At 41.4% G+C, this 21050-nt stretch overlaps 2 protein-coding genes across 21 annotated transcripts in view; one reads left to right on the top strand and one right to left on the bottom strand.

Annotated features, from left to right (window-relative positions):
* The window catches only part of FARS2 (phenylalanyl-tRNA synthetase 2, mitochondrial), a 251015-nt gene extending 230316 nt beyond the window's left edge, over positions 1-20699 (bottom strand). For 7 of the 11 annotated variants that reach the window (XR_015705896.1, XR_015705909.1, XM_087762728.1 and 4 more), the window contains exons 1-3: positions 20161-20293; positions 15661-15727; positions 15020-15106 (exon numbers count right to left, since the gene is read on the bottom strand). The gene's annotated coding sequence lies outside the window, so the exon portion shown is untranslated. Of the gene's footprint in view, positions 1-15019; positions 15149-15660; positions 15728-20160; positions 20294-20559 lie in introns of those variants that run through there. The other 4 variants (XR_015705897.1, XR_015705902.1, XR_015705903.1 and 1 more) reach the window with 4 other exon arrangements.
* Positions 20697-21050, top strand: part of LYRM4 (LYR motif containing 4) — a 95871-nt gene continuing 95517 nt past the window's right edge. For 8 of the 10 annotated variants that reach the window (XR_015705912.1, XR_015705924.1, XR_015705923.1 and 5 more), the window contains exon 1: positions 20700-20831. Coding sequence is in view for 2 of the 10 variants with exons in the window: in XM_087762793.1 (XP_087618919.1) it covers positions 20746-20831 (86 nt within the window). In the remaining 8 variants the exon portion in view is untranslated. Of the gene's footprint in view, positions 20832-21050 lie in introns of all 10 variants that reach the window. The other 2 variants (XR_015705926.1, XM_087762827.1) reach the window with 1 other exon arrangement.

Genomic DNA, 21050 nt, shown 5'->3' with positions numbered 1-21050 from the left:
ATGGAATTATTTTAGCCACATTGGAAGAACAAATTAAATGCATGAAATCTTTGCTAATGCTGGCACCAGGTTACTTCAGCTCCCACTCTGCCTCAGGAACATCACAGTCTTTCTAGAGACAACAGTCCTAGCGCTGGCAAAGTGCAACCACCCTACCATCAGACAGGTGAACTCTGGTCTCTGTCCTCCTATAGCAGAAAACAACTTGTGTCAGCTGAATCGGGGTGGGGGTTTAAGCTGTTCTGTGTATCTACTCTAAGGGTATGAATCTAATTATTTGGCCTTATCGTAGTGTGCTAGAGGGAGTTTTGTTTAAATAATTCTGCTGGTTTTCCTGGCTGGCTTGGAAAATGAGGAAACTTCTATAAGCAAAGCAAACAAATGAGCAAAACAAACCAGATGCTCCTTCTGGTGCACAGTAGATGAAAGTTTTCAGCTACCCAGACATCCTTAATTATTTTCAGCAAATAAGTCATCTGGGTAAAGTTGCTCATTGTAGTAAAGGTTTTGCATTCCTCTGTTGAGTTAATCTCATCTCGGAGCACTCAGCATTTCATTGAGAAAATAAATAGAGCTTTTTTTTTTCCTTGCAACAATCAAAAAGAGAGTAAAGGCATGAAGTGAACCTAACAATATCTTTTTCTACAGCATCTAGAGAAGTCAAGAAAGGGAGGTTTTCAGTTTTTTATGCCGCTTGTAACATATCCTGTTGCTCCTAAGCAATGGCAGAGAGCCATCTTAACTGCAACAGTTGGCCCAGAGCCGTTACCCTGAATATTCAAGAATCATCTTTTTAAAATTGTTTCTATTATTTATTACCTTATATAAGAAGAGATGATGATGAAGACTAGAAGACGCAAGCATCACTTGCATGACACAGCATTCATCAGTGCTTGGAGCACATTCATTCCGCATGGTGTGGTTTATTTGTATCTAGGATTTTAGTTCAGAATTAACTGAGGACCCTCAAGAATTACCATAAACAGCTTTCCACAGAAAGGATGCTTCACATCTTGCTCTGTTTATGCACTGGCTTCCTACAAGAATAAAAGCTAGAAAGCCTAGTTCCAAATGCAAATCACAGGTTATAAATATCAAAAGGTGCTGGCCAGGCCATTGGAAGGGAAGCTCTATTAGCAATCATCAGTAGAAAATATCACCACAGTTTTCTAAGAATTTTGTATTTGCTTCTGGAGATGAGATCTTTATAAAAACATCATCAGTGGTGCTCTGAACAGGTACAGTTTGACAGCTGCAAATCTTAGGTACTACATGATATTACATTTTAAGAGTGATGCATAGTAAGACACCATTTCACAATGTAAATATATTGGCTAATATATGCTTGGTAGACCAGCATCTTGAAGGAGAGTCTGTAAAAATACTACTAGCTTTGTCTTATTTTTTTTTATATAGCACTTCATATTTTAAGCAATGGAAAGCAATTCAACTTGAAATCACTAGCATTCTTTTTTTTTAAATCAGATTACTTTGAATATTTCCAGTAACAGAGTAAGGTCACTGAAGTCCAGATTCTGGCTTGACCATGCACACTTGAGGCATGATCTCCAAAAGGCACGCTGTTTGGTTGCAATGACGGGAGTGGGTATGTGTTTCTGCATGTACACACATAGGGAATGGGGACTGGAAAAATACATCCTCCTTTGTCAAACCACTTCAAGTTGCATAGAGGATTTTTTCATGTACTATGGTGCTCATACAATCAAATTGTCATCAGATGGCCCACTGTACTAATTGTTCAAGCATACACTGGGATATTGCCACTGCTCCAGAAAACTTCAACAGAAGCAATGAGAAAGGGATACAGAAAAAACAGTGAGAGCTGCATTTCGCCAATACTTTTTGGAATCGCATTAATTTCCTCTGGTCTGGGAAAAATGCATACCTCCAATTCTCAAGATAAGTAATTAACTGCTGCTGTTACTTGTGGCTTCCTCTCACTGGTGAGAAGTACCACAAAGGAACAGCTTTCTCAGTACAAGCAGAAGATTAGAGAAAAATGGAGTTTTAAACACCCTTCCAAAACTGCAGGGCTAAGCAAATGAGCACTATGACAAAAAGAGGTTCCAACTTAGTCCACTGCAGAAAGAAGTTTGAGCTCCAGGATAACATGATCCAGATACACAGAGCCAAATCGTTTAGCACCTGGAATTCTCCTCCACACCCTAGTCACTCACAGCATGCACACTCTTGTTCAAAATCTCAGTTATAAGTCCTTGTGGTGGGTTGACCCTGGCTGGGTACCAGGTGCTCACCAAAGCCACTCTATCACTCCCCATCCTCAGCTGGACAGGGGGCAGAAAATATAACAAAAGGCTCGTGGGTTGAGATAAGGACAGGGAGATCATCCACCAATTACTGTCATGGGCAAAACAGACTCGACTTGGGGAAATCAATTCAATTTATTGCCAATCAAAATGAGAGTAGGGTAATGAGAAATAAAACCAAATCTTAAAACACCTTGCTCTCACCCTTTCCTTCTTCCCAGGCTCAACTTCACTCCTGATTTTCTCTACCTGCTCCCCTCCAGGGGCACAGGGGGACGAGGAATGGGGGTTGCGGTCAGTTCATCACACATTGCCTTTGCTGCTCCTTCCTCCTCAGGGGAAGAACTCCTCACACTCTTCCCCTGCTCCAGTGTGGAGTCCCTCCCATGGGAGACAGTCCTCCATGAACTTCTCCAACGTGAGTCTTTCCCACAGGATGCAGTTCTTCATGAACTGGTCCAGTGCTGGTCCCTTCCATGGGGAGCAGTCCTTCAGGAACAGACTGCTCCAGCGTGCATCTGCCACGGGGTCACAAGTCCTGCCAGCAAACCTGCTCCAGCATGGGCTCCTCTCTCCATGGGTCCACAGGTCCTGCCAGGAGCCTGCTCCAGCATGGACTTCCCACAGGGTCACAGCCTCCTTTGGGCATCCACCTGCTCCAGTGTGGGGTCCTCCACAGGCTGCAGGTGGATCTCTGCTCCACTGTTAACCTCCATGGGCTGCAGGGGGACAGCCTGCCTCACCATGGTCTTCACCATGGGCTGCAGGGGATCTCTGCACCAGCACCTGGAACACCTCCTCCCCCTCCTTCTTCACTGACCTTGGTGTCTGCAGAGTTGTTTCACTCACACATTCTCACTCCTCTCTTCCGGTTGCTGCTGCTGCCCAGTTTCCCCCCCCCCCCCCCCCCCCCCCCAATATGTTATCTGAGAGGCGCTACTGCCATTGCTGATGGGCTCAGCTTTGGCCAGTGGCAGGTCCGTCTTGGAGACGGCTGGCATTGGCTCTATTGGACATAGGGGAAGCTTCTAGGAGGTTCTCACAGAAGCCACTCCTGTAGCGCCCCCGCCCCCCCCCGGCTACCAAAACTTGCCATGCAATCCCAATATAGTCCTCCACAGAATTAATGCATCAATTATGATGAGGGTCTATCTCCCACTTTCTAACTTCTCATGACGGTTAGTCTCCTGAGGAACAAAACTGCCCACAAGGAAAGCAAAGCCTAATGACAGCAAGAGATGGACAGTCACAGAGCTCAGCTTAGGGATGACAGGACTTCACACCTGCTAAAAGATAACAATAACCCCAGGACCAGCCTCCTTTAGAAGCAAATACAAACTTTACTTCTGTAATTCATAGAATTACAGAATAATAGAATAATTTAGGTTCAAAGAGACCACTAGAGGTGGTCTAGTCCGACACCCTGTTCAAAGCACATCGCTCAGAGGCTTGTCTAGTTGGGTTTGAATGTCTCCAGGGACAGAGTTTCTACAACCTCTCTGGGCAACCCAATTATAGTAATTTGAATTTAATGCTTTCCCCCATGAGTTCCTCATACAGAGAGACCCGCAAAATCCATTTGCTTGCTAACACACAAGACCAAACCTATAGTTGAGCTAACTCACTTTTTTAAAAAGGGAGAATGGGCAGAGACTATACGTGCAAAACTTGGGAAAGATGCAAAGGCGTGCAGGTATCTTGACAAGTCACACAAAGAAATCTCACATTCATACATCCACTTATCAGGTCGTAGAAACCCCATTTACCTTGTCTATGCCTGACCTGAAGTGCATGATGTACTACAAATGCCTTACCTTTTCTCTTCTTTCTGCATCTAGCTACTAACACAATATACTGATGGACTTTGGAACTCTAAGATGAAGACAACATAATTCTCCTGCAGAGCTGCTTATCCATAGCACTGAGAAAAAAAAAAAAAATACGCTGGAAGAATACACTGTGATTTCCATAGTGAAGCACACACCAGAATTAAAAAAGAAGTCAAAGATGAATTTATTTCTTGGACTTCTGTTTGTAAAATAATTTTTCTTAGTTTTGGATTTATATTTCAAACATCTAGAATATTTCTACTTTAGAATTTAATTGTGGCAAGGAGGGTTAAAACCACAAAATAACAGCTTTCATTTAAAAATAATTAATTTAAGATTTCATACATCACCAACAGAGATGTTCAGCTGAGGAGGAAAGTTGATACATGTATGACAAGCTATTGTGTACTTTTCCAGATGACGGCAACATGCTGACAGCTTTAGAAGAAGTAGACGTGTTGTAAGGTTTATTGTCTAAGCAGCCTTCTCCCTCTGCAGCAATCTAACAGCTTACACTTACAGTTGATTATAATTTCTATGAAATTCCAACATTTGCTAATGATCTCCAAGACAGGGAAAATAGCATCTTCTGTCTCAAACCTTCTCCTGTAGACACACTATTCTTCTAAAATATTCTGAAAGACAACACATGCACTTCTTTTTCATAAAGCATCCATTCCCAGTTCTTTTAAAATATTTCAGACAGCACTATTCTCTTTTCCACTTCTGTAAGATGTGGAAGACAGTGGAACATAGTTCATCCTCAGGGAAAGCAGTTTAGAGTAAGCTTTTCTGGCAAGCAGAAGAACCAGCAAAACTTTATTTCTTCTATGTCTAGAGGCAAAGCTTGTTTGCAGATCCAATGGTAAAGGACAAATTCATCCTGCTACCTCTGCTTTAGCCGAGGCATTAGAACGGTCTCTCTCCTTTATGAAGCCCTTTATTCTCACACACCACCTGCAACTTGCTGTCTTTGGTGATCATAGAATCATAGAATCGTTAAGGTTGGAAAAGACCCTTAAGATCATCGAGTCCAACCGTTAACCTAACACTGCCAAGTCCACCACTAAACCATGTCCCTAAGAACCACGTCTACCCATCTTTTAAATAACTCCAGGGATGGGGACTCAACCACCTCCCTGGGCAGCCTGTTCCAGTGCCTGACTACCCTTTCGGTGAAGAAATTTTTCCTAATATCCAACCTAAACCTCCCCTAGCACAGCTTGAGGCCATTTCCTCTCGTCCTATCGCTTGCTACCTGGGAGAAGAGACCAACCCCCACCTCGCTACAACCTCCTTTCAGGTAGTTGTAGAGAGCAATAAGGTCTCCCCTCAGCCTCCTCTTCTCCAGGCTAAACCACCCCAGTTCCCTCAGCCGCTCCCCATAAGACTTGTGCTCTAGACCCTTCACCAGCTCTGTTGCCCTCCTCTGGACACGCTCCAGCACCTCCATGCCCTTCTTGTAGTGAGGGGCCCAAAACTGAACACAGCACTTGAGGTGCGGCCTCAACAGTGCCGAGTACAGGGGCACTGTCACCTCCCTGGTCCTGCTGGCTGCACTATTCTTGATACAGGCTGGGATCCCATTGGCCGCCTTGGCCACCTGAGCACACTGCTGGCTCATGTTCAGGCGGCTGTCAACCAACACCCCCAGGTCCTTTTCTGCCAGGCAGCTCTCCAGCCACTCCTCCCCCAGCCTGTAGCGTTGCATGGGGTTGCTGTGACCCAAGCGCAGGACCCAGCACTGAGCCTTGAACCTCATACAGTTGGCCCCAGCCCATCGATGCAGCCTGTCCAGATCCCTCTGTAGGGCCTTCCTACCCTCCAGCAGATCAACACTTCCACCCAACTTGGTGTTGTCTGCGAACTTACTGAGGGTGCACTCAATCCCCTCATCCAGATCATCAATAAAGATATTGAACAGGACCAGCTCCAACACTGAGCCCTGGGGAACACCACTTGTGATCCGCCGCCAACCGGATTTTACTCCATCTGGACACCCTTTGTGAAATTTGACTGAAGATAAGTGGACAACAGAGGGCTGACAACAGATGTACAAATACCATCTTGCAGCCATCATTTCCTTAGGAATCTATGCTTAAAAACTGGAATTTTTAAGAAAAACATTAAACTCAACCCAACAGTGTCTTCAAAAAGCAACAGCAAAACATAGCACCCAGCAACAGCTTAACTGAAAGCAGGACTCTGGTTCTCAAAAATGATACAACTTTATTCTCACTGATAAAGGTCATTGCTAAAGAATACACAGGCAATCTGCCACTCTGGGGACAGATTACACTTACATACATCCATTTCGCTTCTTTCATACCATTCATCTAGGATACTCACTGCTTTCAATGGGTTGCAACACATTGAAGTGTGAACAGATTGACTAACATCCAGAAATCTGAAACATGCTGCCATCGCATTTCACTGTAGATGGATAGGGATTACGAGAGAGACTTTGTAGAGTCAAACTATACATGCATAGAGAGTCTGTGCAACACAAACTGCACATTTCTCTGTGGGTGATCCTGGGCAGAAGAACGAGAGTCACTGCTTTTTAAAGGTCTGCTTTTTCAAAGGAGTTGGGAGGTATGACAGCAACGATGATAATTTTTTGAAACAGTAGACTACACAGAAACAATAATCTACATCAGAGCCAGAGGTGATGAACTGACATTCAAACACAAGAAACCAAATCCCAATTCCTAATCAGCAGAGGTCAGATAACTATTCTCTAATTATATCCGTGAAAATCTCATGGCAGTCATCAAACAGCAGGTTTGTGACAGAGCAAGAGAAGTTTTCCCGGACTTGTACAATAATACCCTGATCATTTACCCATGCTGTTTCAATATATATAACAAGCAAGATATGACATCTTGCTTCACAATGCAGTAATTAAATACTATTTTTCTGCTTTTATTCCTGTTTGACACCAAAAGAGTAGACCGTGTATTCATTTTCATTCTCAAATACAAATGCAGAAGTAGCAATATAAGCTCATCAATCAGCAGCTAGAGACAAAAAAAAAAAAGCAAACCCAAACCAAAACACAACCAAAACCTACTTAGATCACCTACTACATTCCTTTTCTGAAGTCTGGATCACTCCCTAAAGCATACAGAGATCCTCTTGTAATACATGTCCCCCAGCATCGTTGTAGATGATACACAATCACACATCAGCATAGCATGTGTCAGCATAGCATGAGCATGTGTCATGCTTATTTAGGAAGGTAACGTCTGCCTCAAAAGTAGCGTATGTCCTGTGCTATGTTGCAGTCGCTACGGAAACTTTTTCTTGTAAAGCAACAGAGAAAATACCACCTAAAACCTCAGCATCTTGTTGGTATAATATTTAATGTTGCTTCAGTAACTCTTAAATGCCTCTGCAAAAAATTCGAGGCTCCATTTAATAGTTTTTGACTGACACAGACCTAATTTTTTTAGGCTAGTTTTCATTGACCGGCATGCTGCTGACACCTTAGAGAATCCCTATTTATTGTGCTAAAAATTGGGTGCAAATTATGAAAAGTATATGCAAACACAAGTGACAGATTAATGGCTAGTTACATGACTGCTAAACTGAGAAAGGCTTATAAGCTAACACACAAATAGTTGGCATTTATACCTACCATTCCTACTTATGCTACTAATACATAAAAAGCCTGGTAACTTTCATAAACCGTAAACCACTCAGACTCACAAGGGGGTCTGCCAGTATTTGCAAAGCAAACACAGGACACACCTACATGGATTCGGTGTCAATGCCCACAGCCAGCCCCCACCACCCTTCCTCACTCGCCCCAAACAGCATCTTAACTTCGTGAACTGCCACAGCTAAGGCGTTGGGGCAGCTCACCTAATAAGGTACAACACAGCATGGATTAATGCGATGGAAATCTGCTAAAGGGTAAAAATGTTTCAAATGCTCAGATGAGACATTTGGCCATTCTGAACTATGACTGTGCAATGGCTTTGCCTACAAACCTGCTGCAAACCTGCCTTTATGCAGAGAGTTTTCCTCTGGTTGCCCCTCAAACTCACCCAAAACGTAAAGCTTCCCAATATGAAGCTACACTGCTTTACACAATTAAAAAAAAAAAAACAAAACAAAAAAACACACCACCAAAATGACAGTATTACTAGAGATACCTTCAACATGATCCACGATGAAAACATACTTCATTGGACAACTAAACATTTGACATTAGAGAACCTCCTTTTTGCTCTCAGGCGAAGACAACTTATCAAAAGTTTACATTTTTAACCCTCCATGTTAAATATAACTTAAGGGCTTTTTTGGATGTGGTTAAAAAGTAGACATACAATAAAGTTACAGTCTGCTCCCTTTTTCAGCATAAAAATATTTTCAGTAACATAGAAGTAGATCTGTTTAATGTGTAATATAAGACAATCAGCAAGAAAGAAAAAGAGGTTTAGCAGTAAAATGTCTAGCTTTTAAATGAAGGTCCAGCACTAGGCAAGCCAATTGTAGGTACTTGTGTACCTGCCTTATCATAGATATACAAATATATTGGTTTATGTAATTACCATCTCAGTAGGTAAGATACTAGAAAAGCCAACATACCATCATTTCCCAGGCTGTCTACTAATTAAATCACATGCATACAGGTTCAATCCAAGGATGATCAAAGTTAATGAAAAAAATTCCCATTTAATTCAATGAGCTGTGGATTAGTTCCAGACAGCTAGCTGCTACTCCATCCTCTTTCTTCTTTATCAAAAGCACTCCAACAGTGTGAAAGTGAAGAGGACTCCATATGAGTCTACACATTTTGTATCTCCCCTCAGATCTGAATTTTAAATTAATTATTTGACAGTTGACTACATTACATACAATTATGTCATCTTTTCCATAAAGCCATATTAGAGGCTACTCCAGGTTTTCAAGGAAAACAGACTACTACTATTATTGTTACATCAATAGCTTGAAAAGATTTCAACTATTTCTTTCACATACAGGTTTACCCTCATTATAAATTTATTTATGTGCCACATTGTTCACCACTATGGCAATATGTTGCTATTATCTAAGCACGGAAAACGTCAGCCCAGTGTACTGGAAATATAGCACTAAATTTAAAAGGCTTCCTAAGATTAACAGAAAGATAATCTGAAGTCACCTAAAGCCAAAGAAATAAAGAATGTTCAGATCAAATCACTATTTAATTACATTTGAAATGCAATGTCACAATTGTCAGACAACTTCAGTAAACCGGACATTTCATTTATGAAACCTATCTGAATAGCCTTTGATTCAATTCTTGTTAACAATGCTTTTTCACATTTTATTCCTCACTAAATGTTTGTATTAAACATGAGAATTTAATTTCAGCACCTCAAAACTCAGATCCCAGTGCTGTACAGATGCTTAGTTCTGTCTCTTCCTAGTTGGGGTTTCAGCAGGTGTCCATTCAGATCAGCCTAAAGGCTCTCATTCCTTTAAAGCAAAGCCGGAAAGGAGTTACTCTAAAATCTTTATTTGGGAATCCAATATCTGCATCACTGCTATTAGCCATCACGTAAACAATGTCTTAAATCTAATGTGCATTGCATAGGAAATTAAATAACAAAAAATAATCTTTCCTGTTCAAGGATCAACAGCCAGTTAAAACTGAAGTTGTCAGCTTTCGACAGGGGAAATGGCGTCTATGCCTAAAACTTCACATTCCATCTATACAGGGACACAAGCATAAATCAACTAGATATAGTTTCAATAAAAAAACCTTCTATATGCAACACTGCCTACTTGGCCACCTTACATCCTTCCTATTCTAAGACAGATTTTAAGCATTTCTTGTTGGAAAAGGCATTTTCTTTCATCAATTCCATCACAGCCAAGTTCAAAAAGTTTTGTAGGTATAACCAAAGAGGTCTACTCTTAGCACCTCCTTCTATTTCATGTTAGAGAACCACATTAAAAGCAATGGAAAGGGAACGGCGTTACTACAGCCTTTTTTACCACACCTCAGATCTCCTTTGCTGTAGCTACTCAGAAGCCCCAAACGGCCGTGCTGTGCCACTGGGAACCTTGTGACCAGGGAGTCAGTGCAGCGTGATTTTATTCCCATGCAGTGCAAAAACATCCCTCACGGAGCCCTGAAATCCAGAACTGGAATGTGAAATGACCTCCCAGTCTGCTTGCCCCTTCTCACTCAACCCATGTCTGACACTAAAGAGAGATGTCAGAAAATAACTGAAATTCCTACCATCTGTCTTCTGCTTTGCCAGAGAAGATTTCTGTTGAGCCACTTTTAGGCATCCAATTAAAAACAAGGCTAGCAGGTTTTTTTGACTGGGTCCAGACACGTAATAAATGGTTCTAAACTCAGCTCCTGACTGAGTACAGACATAGCTGCACGATAACATAGACTATTATAGTTTAAGATACAGTGAGTAAAAACTGATTCCTATAAATTTACCCAGGCGCTACTATCACTCTTGAAAAACACTTGAGAGACTTTCTTCTACTTTAAAACACTGCTGTCAGCTCACTCTCCTTAATAAGGGTCCATTATCTCTGAAACATGTAAATGGGACATACAAGTTGTACTAAGAAGTAAATTGTACTTACTCCAACACTTTTTTAAATTAATGCAAAAGCCTTTATTACTTTGGTATGATTCCCTATCACTGAAGCTCTTTTCTGTTGACTGAGTGAAACAGAAATCAATGACCAGATTTTTTTTTTATTCTTCCATTTCTGTGCTAGTGATTCAGGCTGTTGTGTTCCCTTACTGTTAATGGTGTTTAGAAGCAGAAGACTCCTTTATGTCTCAAGAATTATTAACCCAAAGTCTTAGGCTAGAATTGCAAATATATACTATGTTACAGCAAACAAAACCTGTCTAGAAACTGTATCATCATTTACATTCAAACCCAAATCACATGGGTTGCAAATACTAATAAAGCGGGAAAAAATAAAACAAAAGTACAGGAAAAAGCAGCTAGCCTACACAGAGTGCAGTATTGAGTGGCATATTGTAAAAGGAAAAAAAAAAAAAAAAAAACAACCACCCACCACATAAGTTTCTAAATGACACAGTTCATTCCAACCCATTTAACCTCCACAAAGTGCCGGATGCACACGAACAGTGGGATTTGCAAACAATAGAGACAGCTCTGCCAGCAATCTCGCACAATCACAGTATCTGTCTCAATATAGTTGGTCTCACAGCAATTACATTTCAGAAGGTAAAACAAAAATGAAGTAAGATTGCACTGCTAAACATTTTCAGTTTGGTTTCCTTTACCCTGGTCTTTTTAGCAAACTTATTTACTATATATACATATTTATTTCTTAACTACTCTGGTGTTATTTCCTTGATTTCAGCACTAAAATTCACCACAGGTGGATGGATAATGTATTTCTTCAAAATCCCACATGACTTTATCAAGCCTCTGTGCTGCCTCATCAGTCTTCCAACACATTGCTGGGCTGCAAGATGAAAGACTGACTTTGCTCTTTTAAGAACAAGTGTACGCAGGAAGACTCACAAGAATTAACTGCCTAGCCAACCTCCATTAACAAGCTTAAAAATTTTACTTTGTATATTCTACAGTTATCTTTTAGGTTACCAAAAGACAAAATATTCTATTTATATTATGAAATGTTTTCTGTAACTGTAGCTAAAGAAATGCATTAACTATGTTTAGCCTAAGGGTAAAAAAGTGTAATCTTTTACCTTAAAAATACTTTTAACTGCAAAAAGTGAGACTGAATTATAGACAATGTTGCTGAAAAACAATCATGAGAAATTTTATAATAAGATCCCTCAATTTAAAGTTCTGTCTATTCAAATAAATACAAGTCAAATTTAAAACGGATTTGCTTAATCCTGTTCTAATTTCCTGATACAACTGTGCTCTGGTTCTGTTGAAGTTTACGGCTAGGATTAATTTAGTCAGTGATACTTTGCATGTATTCAGGCACACCTACCTTGTAAAACTGTATTTGATTACATCTGAACACTATTACATTTACAGTGTTCGAGAGGTGTTGACATCTCCTATAACTTGTTAAAGGAGAATTAGTTCCAAGATAATTCTGTAGCAAGCAGACCAGGGTAAGCATGACTCAAAACATAGGTTTAAATTGTCTCCATCCAGTCCTGCTACCACAGGATAAAAAAAAAAAAAGTTTGAATGTTACAGTAGAAGGAACAAGACTAGTATCACTAACTTCTTTCTTTGTCATTAATGCTAGAAAACGGGACATATTTGAGTCCACAGCTCACAGCATCCTAGGATAATGGGCTCCCAAGCAGCTTCATGCTTTATTATCTTTAATGTTACCAGGTAATATCTCCTATAAGGCTTGCTAATGTCGATACGCTTACTCCAGATAAAGCACAGCACAAAGAACGCTTTTGTTTGAAAGGCCTTGAGAAAGCCATATATTTTGATTATGTTAGAGAACCTTTCTGTGGCACCAGATACTTGGAAGTCACACTTCTCTCCAGAGCAAGCCTCAGTGAAAGAAAACATAGTCAGAGCTCAGGATACACATCTCGCACTACAGCACACAGAACTATTTCTCCATGAAGTCTTTAGATAACAAAGGCAACATCCCCTCCTCTTGCATTTTGAGCCAAGATATACACACTGACTGGGCAGGGGAAGCTATACAAGTCAGGGGGAAAAAGAAAACAGTAACATGAAAGAATCAAATCTTTATCATTAATGAAGAATAAGGTGTTATTATAGCTCAAGGTCACATATGACAAAACAATCTTCAGCTAATGCCACATCCTTTATGTACTGAATCAAAATTAAAACATAATAATTGTCTGGGTTTTTTTGTTTTTTTTTCTCTTTAAGATCATTTGTAGAATTGCAACATGTTGAAAGATCAAGTTCCACACAGGCCCAGCAGTCTCTGTCACTCAGGGTCTGGAATGAGAGCAGTCAGGAGACACTGGGTCAAATGAACTCCTAATATCAGGTGAGGAAATATGATTTGGTAGAACCTGCAATATCTTTTAAATGGTGTTTGTAAAAAAAAAAAAAAAAAATTAAAAAACAATACAGGGAGTCTGATAAAAAACTAGACTAAGCATGGTGTTCCCACATACTTAGTTCAAGTATTCACCTATCCAGCAGAGTTTCTGTTTGTAGAATGAATACTATATTAAGAATATAACCTACCACAAGAAAACGGCGGGAAAAAATGGCAGTATCAGAGTAAGATACATTAAGAGCGGAAGGGTGGTGGAATAAGAAATACCATCTGTGCAGGGAGGGAGAGGGACAGAAAACGACAAAGCTAACCTTTATCAAGCAACATCTCCCTAGCTGTTTAGAACAACTTTCTTCCATAAAACTTGACAAAGCTAGTATGCCAACATAAAAAGCAAGTAGCTCTTCTAAGTTCAACAAATCCATATAGAGCTGATATTTAATTACCGCTTCAATATCTGATAATTTTACATGTGCAATACTGTATTTGTCCATTTTAGAACATTATCTTCCCAAGGGAAGAGCTGGTATAATGCACTATGCAATTTTTCACCCTGAAAGTAATTGGTATAATAAAATAAAATTTAAAATAAATGTTGCAAAAAAAAGCTATGTTTACAGCCAAAGTAAAGAAAACAATGAAAAGATTATGATAATACTCCCAAAAATAAGAACACTCTCAATGAATGTCTTGAACACTGTCTTGAAAATCAAATCAATTTTTAAATCCTACACAAAATTTTAAAAGAAGCACCACTGAATCTCTGTGAGGACCCTGATAATTTGCTTTGTTTATCTTCTTCTCCATTTTAGATGCAGCATACATACTTCCCCAGGAATCATTTCCAAAAAAAAGGCAAAAGTTATGAAAAAAAAATTATGAAAAATTAGACAAAAATTATGAAAATCACCTGCATTAAAATAAATGCAAGGAAACAAAGCATGTATAGTGCCAGGGGAAAACAAAAAACGAAAACCAAAAACCCCCACACTGATCTTGGGCAAAACTGATCCTAGGCTAAAAAGCATACCTGAAAAAGCTAATTAGAGAAATTCTAGAACAGGGAGATACTTAATTCAGGACTCCAGACAGACAAACTCTCATAAATCTTGCCAGGACAGTACTGCAAACTGTTTCTTCCCCCATTCCTCTTCCCTGCCTTTCTGCAGAAATTTAAACCCATCCCTAGAGGAAAGCTGGCAGCTCCATTTCATAGGTCTGCATCTCCACCTAAATCCACCCTCATCCCCAGTTTGAGCGAAGACACAAAACTTCATGAAGAGACACGGACACACATTGCCTTTAGCTTATTCTGCCACGGGAACAGGAACATAACAGACTGGAAGGTTAACAGTGGGATTTGTAAGGCCATAACTACTGCCTCTCCCAAGATCTCACTGAGCTCACTCCCCACTCACCAGAGCATCCTATGCTGGATTCTAACTTGTATCAATTATAAGTGGTTTGTAAAGTAAGGAGAACCTAATTCTGCCACCTGTTCTCACACTGAACAGCAACTTACTGCTTATGTAGTTGGACATATCTCAAAGGGATTATATTCAAAGATATGGACATACTCCAACATAAAGATGATAGAATTTGTCCTTCAGAACATTATCATCTCCTACCTATCCACCTACTATATTATCTACCTATCTTTATACCTTAAGTCTTACTATTTTCTTTGTATTAGGAGTGAGGAAATGCATGAATTCTACATGGAAAGTAAAGTTAGGTAGTCAGTATACCTAGTCAGCATAGCTGTCTTTAACAGTTGATGAAGATGAAGAAAGATTTTTTTATTATTATTAATTAAAATGGAGAAGGACTGAAAACTTGTTAATACCTACAAAGGCTGGCAGTGCTGGTGTCAAAGACAGATTAAGAAAGCTAAATTTATTTGTAATTACTTACCTGCAAGCAGAGATAATCTTTCCTCAGCTCTGCTTCCTTTGCCTGTTAGCTTTAGTCAGTGCGTTGTTTCTTCACTCCAGGGACTGGCTGAAAGAGATTTTGGCACAGTCACCCCAGATATAAAAAGAACTGAAACAGAAATAAAATAAAAAGAAAGTTCTGTCTAGAAGTGTGAAGGCATGTAAGGAAATATTGACAATTCATCTTATCTTACAAATGCATCAGAAGCATGACATATTTAGAAACATGTCCCTAATGCACTACCATGAATGCCGGCCAGAGCTCTGGGTACATAAAACTGATAGTGACACAAGATGAAAGATCAAAAGTGTCAAGGATCATGCAAAATTAAGTTAACTCTACCATTACTACAATTTGCTAATACGGGCATATTGCTTTCCTCATTTAAATGAAAACATTGCTCCACAGTCCCTTTCCGCTCCAGAAATATTCTCTTTAGATTTCTTGACTTCAGCATAATATTGAAACTGTTGGGGTTTTTTTCTGGACCAAAAGTCCAAGCTACCAGAACAAAAAGTCATATGGATGCATAGCATCATATAAAACGAAAATGCATTACAAGTGGAAAACCATATTCCCCTCATCACACAGTCAGAAAACTAAACATATAGCCTACTTACAATCCACTTAATCCTTGTTGCTTTACACATCCATTGTAAACCACAGTTTTGCTTAACCTTTCTTTCCCTAAAAAAAATAAAAATATTAGTGTCTTCCACATGTCCCATTCTCAGAGGCCACACCTCTTCCCAATAACAGCTTTTCAACCTGTTATACAAGAACTTTCCACTTCTGTTTTACCTTGGATAACATGTTTTCTTACATCAGCTCCACTCTACCTTATAGTAACATGATACTTCTACCCCCACTGATACTTTGGTCTAGGAATTGCTTCCAGGAAAGAATCACACAAGAAGTATTTATATGAAAATGCTCAGTGAAGTGGATTTTCAGGGAAGGATTTAAGCAATAGCCCATGGCCTGAGTGGAGCTAGCCCCCTACTATCATCTGACAAGAGGGCCCATGCCCACAATGCACGGAGCAGGAGAAGAATCGGGATGCATCCAAGCAGCATGTTATCTTTGATTTCCCATACCTAGGACATGGGACCATGTAACCAGGAGGGGGAAAAAAAAAAAATCCAAAAAACAAACACACAGCACTGTGCTAGCTGTGCACGAACCCCCAACCAGAGAGGTTGTGGACGCCCCGTCCCTGGCAGTGTTCAAGGCCAGGTTGGACGGGGCCCTGAGCAACCTGGTCTAGTGGGTGGCATCCCTGCCCATGGCAGGGGGGCTGGAGTTAGATGATCTTTAAGGTCCCTTCCAGCCCAAGCCATTCTATGATACTATAATTCTGTGAAAATCCACTACTGTGTTTGGGTTTTTTTCCCCCCTATTATTACTATTCTTACAGTCTTACTTTAAACAATACACAACATTCTGCAATTCAGTTCAGAAAGAGATGGGGTAACTCAAAAAAAGTGGCCAAAAGTTTTGTCCTGGTTTTTTCTTCCCCCTGAACTCTTAGGCAGAATTTTCCAAAATGCACAAATCATTTAGGAGCATAGCTGAATTTGAAACATGTAAGCCTCTCCTCCTGATTAAAAATGTTCTTTTCTATAGGGCAGCCAAATATATATATATTTTTTTAAAAAAGCAGAATTATTCAAGGCCTCCTTTTGATACTGTGGAAATCTTACTCACTATAGGGAATGGTTAAGTTATAGTTTACTACATTTGTGACTGAAATACCAAAATTCTTGTGATTTATAGTCCTTATTTTAAAGGTCCTACTTGGTAGGATCTCACTGTGAATGACATTGTCCATCAAGAACTAAGAGCAGGGAGGAAGAGAGAGAAACCGCACCAGAGCATCAGGGAAAAGCTAGCACGTTTTCACAAACTGAAAAACAACAATTAAAAGAGATGATAATATCATGACAATCAATTATCATTCTGACCCCCAATGAAAAATAATGAACATGAACAGCAGCCTACCAGGAAAGCACACGCTCTCTTAAAGTGTTGAGTGCCATATCATAAAGCTGAAATAGCGTACCACAAGGAACAATTTGGCAACGTACAACAAAACACCCAATATGTACCAGAGAATATAACAGCTGTTTCCTTTCACACCAGCCCACAGTCTCTGCAGGTATTTCATCCAAATTCCACCCCTTCTTCTTCTTTAGGAGCTACATATTTAAAATATTAGTAACTATTCCAGATACTGATACTATTATATCATTCTCAAAGCGCTTATTTATCCCAAGAGATGCAGAAAGGCAAGGCACAGGCCACATTCCTTCCTCAGGCCAAATCTCAAAAGCAAAGACTTCTATATAGATGAACACCCACCAACCCCCTTCAACAATGATTATATGTATCACTGCAATTAAGAAAAACATATCTCTAGCCCCATCCCCATAAAATGTAACAATAGAACAGCACTGAGTTTTAAACTAGAGAAGTTTGCGGGGAAAAAAAAAAAAAAAATCATCTGCCCATGTCTTGATTGATCCTGGCTTGGTGTCTAGATTAAATTCAGGTGTGGATTCCCTCTAGGGAATGAGGAGGCAGTTAATGAAGTGGCCGTTACTGCTTCCCCATACCTAGGCTCCAGTGTCACAGGACACAAAGGTGGTCATTTGGACTGTCTCTGCCCTTCAAATTCTCTGCGGGCTTGCAGTGATGCATGTACACAGAAGACTAGCAGAAACACGTGTACCCCAGTCATAGAAGAGGCAATGCCCACTTACAGTAGAATGACAGGACTTCTGAGACTGTAATCCACTGCTTCCAAGAAAACACAATAATAAAATACATAAGAAAATAATTAATTTTTCCAGTCAACAGCACCAAGCCAACTGCACAAAGACAACAAGTTTCTGCAAAAAATTGTTCCTCTCTCCCTGAATGTAATAAAGGTTAAGCCAGGAAAGGGAGATAAGAGGAAACTCTTTTTTCCTTTGATATGTTTACTTTGCATTTGACAGTACATTGCACATGCTTATTGCTTATTCTAAGCATATGAGGTTTCCATGCTTGTTTAAGAAAAAAACACAGTTCTCCAAAAAAAAAAAAAAAATCATTTAAATTGTCAGGGAGATTCAGGAACAGGATCAGCACCTGAGGCTATTTCAAAATCATTTATAATTACTTTACAAATATTAAATCAATAATGTTCTTGTAAACAAAATTTACTTAATGTGTTTTGCTTTCTTCCCAATTACTCTCTCATCTTTTAGAACTGAAGACTGTAGCATCAAAACTTTATTTCTCACAACAACAAAGAGGGTTGCTGTAAAATTAGATGGAATAACGGCCACACTCATCTACAGAACAATTTCACATAACTTTACTGCACTCTCAATGCTAGCTTTTGCTCTGTACACGACGAATCCGTATCTTTCAAGCTGTCTGAAGCCCATGATCAAAACAAAGGGCAAGGTTGCCACTACTGCTTTAAGGGAAGATGGTAAATTTGCAGACACAAAGCAAGAGTTCTGCTTTAACGTATATTAAGCACCCCAGCCACCAACAGCTGCAAAGATGGGGGAGCACCAGCACCTCAGATGGACCCACTTCTGGCATGGCAATCTGTGTCAACAACATGGCTTGGGCTACAATGAGAACTTGGTCCCACAGACAACTAAAAAGCATGCTTGCTTTACATTTTTCTGTTTGGGTTTCCCGAATGCCAAAAGCTAGTCCAAAACACATTGTTTTGTAACTTACAAGGGAAGGCCTCAAAAGCATGATATTTATCACAGAGTCTCAGTTGCTTACATTTTTCTACAAACATGCTACATTTCCTCTAACATTTCTTGTTTTGATAAAGAGAATATCCAAGAAATTTGCTATGTATGGGAAAAAAAAAAAAAAATCTGTTTCCAGAAGGCTAAAAGGGCTGCTAAAACATAGCATACTTGTAAAGATGAACTTGAGATAAATCCATGCGTGTCTATACTATTTATATCCAAAAGCACAGAACTATTTCAATTCTATGCAATGAACTGTATATTGCATCAGATGTACAATTGGCACAAATAATAATACTCAAACTGTGTATACAATAAAATATGAGTTTAATTAGCAGGAGCAATTGAAGCACTTTTGCTAGAGATATGTAGAATGTATATAAACATCTACTACATACAAAACATACTGTGGAGAAAGTAGGAACCCTGCAATGATTATAAATAAATCATACTATTGATAATATTTAAAAAACAGTATTAAATATAGCTGGGGCATCATACCTGTAAGTTACAAAGTCAAGTTTATTCTGCAGTGGCAAAACTTTCAGCAGAAGAGGATGCTAGGTATGTGCTGTTTCCAGCAACAAAAGGATCAGGATGCCTCCAGTATAAACAATAAAAGAAGTGCTTAAGTAGAAAAATGGCTCTAGCCTCACAGCAGAGAGGAATAAAGACCAAGATTTAGTAAATAAACAAGCAGAACCTACTTTTTAAATGGTTCAGGTAACCTGTTGCGCTGTGGACTGTACCATACATAGGTACTGTGTACCCTGGTCCCTGCCTGGGTACTGCCCTCTTCAGGGCCAGTTTCAACACAGGTGGGTTTGTGTGTTCAATTCACCCAAAGATTAACACAGTTATTTGCTTTCTGAAAATCTGCACAAATGCAGAACCTTAGAGGAGGACACTGATAAAACCCATGAGGTCATTTCACAGGGCTAGGAAAAAAAAAGCACAAAAAACAGTAAGTAAATGTAGATTTCCCATTGAAAGTAAAAGCACAGAGGCAGAAAACCCTTGCTAACCTCCTTCAGAGACTCTCACTACTTAGCTTAAATGCTACCTGAACTATAACTACACAAGTCAAGTTAGTTTAAATAACAGAATTCAACTTGAAACGGGATACTGGGAGAGGAACAACTCACACATCACGGTACTACATCAGGCCCTGTTACACCAGCACAGGTGAACATTCACTGCAAACTTACATAGCGATTCGATGCAATCCCCCAACACACATCACCTGTTGCTCGTTTCCAGGCCCTTTACCAACCCCACCTTGCCAGCACCCACCTCCCCGTACAACACGCCAACAAAACACGCGTGGGTGCCCACAACCACGCTGCTATCACCGACCGTTTTATTTCAACGCTGGTTTTCCTTTCCCTATCGCTTGGGCCTTCCCCCTCCCCGCCCTGCCAGCGCTCGGGCCGTTCACAGCCGCACCGACCGAGCCCGCGGGAAGCGGCGGTGCCGCTTCAGGGCAGGCCGAGGCTTGAGCGGTGACCTCCGGGCGGAGCTGAAGGCAGGGAGGCCCGGCGGAGCTACCGCACCTGCGGCGCTAGGCCGTGCCGGCCCGGCGGAACCGCGCGGGCCTGGGACCGGCCCCGAGCCCTCTGCGCGGAAACGCCGCCCCTCAGGGCTGCCTCAGCCCGGGAAGAGCCTTTCCCCCCGCGGCCTCTCCCCGCTCCGCCCCAGGCCTTGCGCTGGGCCCAGGCCGAGCCGCGGCCGCTGCCCCTCCGCTCCGCGACTCACCGCCAGGCCGTGCGCTCCCGCTCCTGCCGCCGTCGCGGCTGCTCCCGCCTCCGCCTGCCCGCCGCGGAGGCGCGCAGAGAGGCCGGCGCGGGTGGCGGGAGGCGGCTCCGGGGGCCGGCGCGGCCCCGGGCGCTGCGGGCGGGGAAAGGGGCCTCGCCGCGGGAGGACCCGCCTGGTGTCGGCAACATGGCAGCGTCCAGCCGGGCCCAGGTGCTCCGATTGTACCGGCTCCTGCTGCGGGAGAGCCAGCGCTTCAGCGGCTACAACTACAGGTTCGCTCCCGGGCGGGGGCGGGCAGCGGCGCCGGCCCCGCTTCTCCCCGGGAAGGCGTCGGGGTAACGGGGGCGGAGGAACGCCGGCGTTGTTCGGCGCTGGGCAGGGGCCGGTTTTGGCGGGCGCCGGGGAGCTATGACCTCCGGGGACCCTGCGGAGGAGCGGGCGGCCGCCCAGGCCGCGCCGTGCCCTGGGGGCGGGAGCGACAGCGGGCCCGG

This window comes from Nipponia nippon, unplaced genomic scaffold, assembly GCF_047370975.1.
Source record: "Nipponia nippon isolate SJK-2023a ecotype South Korea unplaced genomic scaffold, ASM4737097v1 scaffold_1, whole genome shotgun sequence".
Classification (NCBI taxonomy): domain Eukaryota; kingdom Metazoa; phylum Chordata; class Aves; order Pelecaniformes; family Threskiornithidae; genus Nipponia; species Nipponia nippon.
Note: the sequence above shows the minus strand (reverse complement) of the source record. Positions and strands in the feature narration are given on the sequence as shown.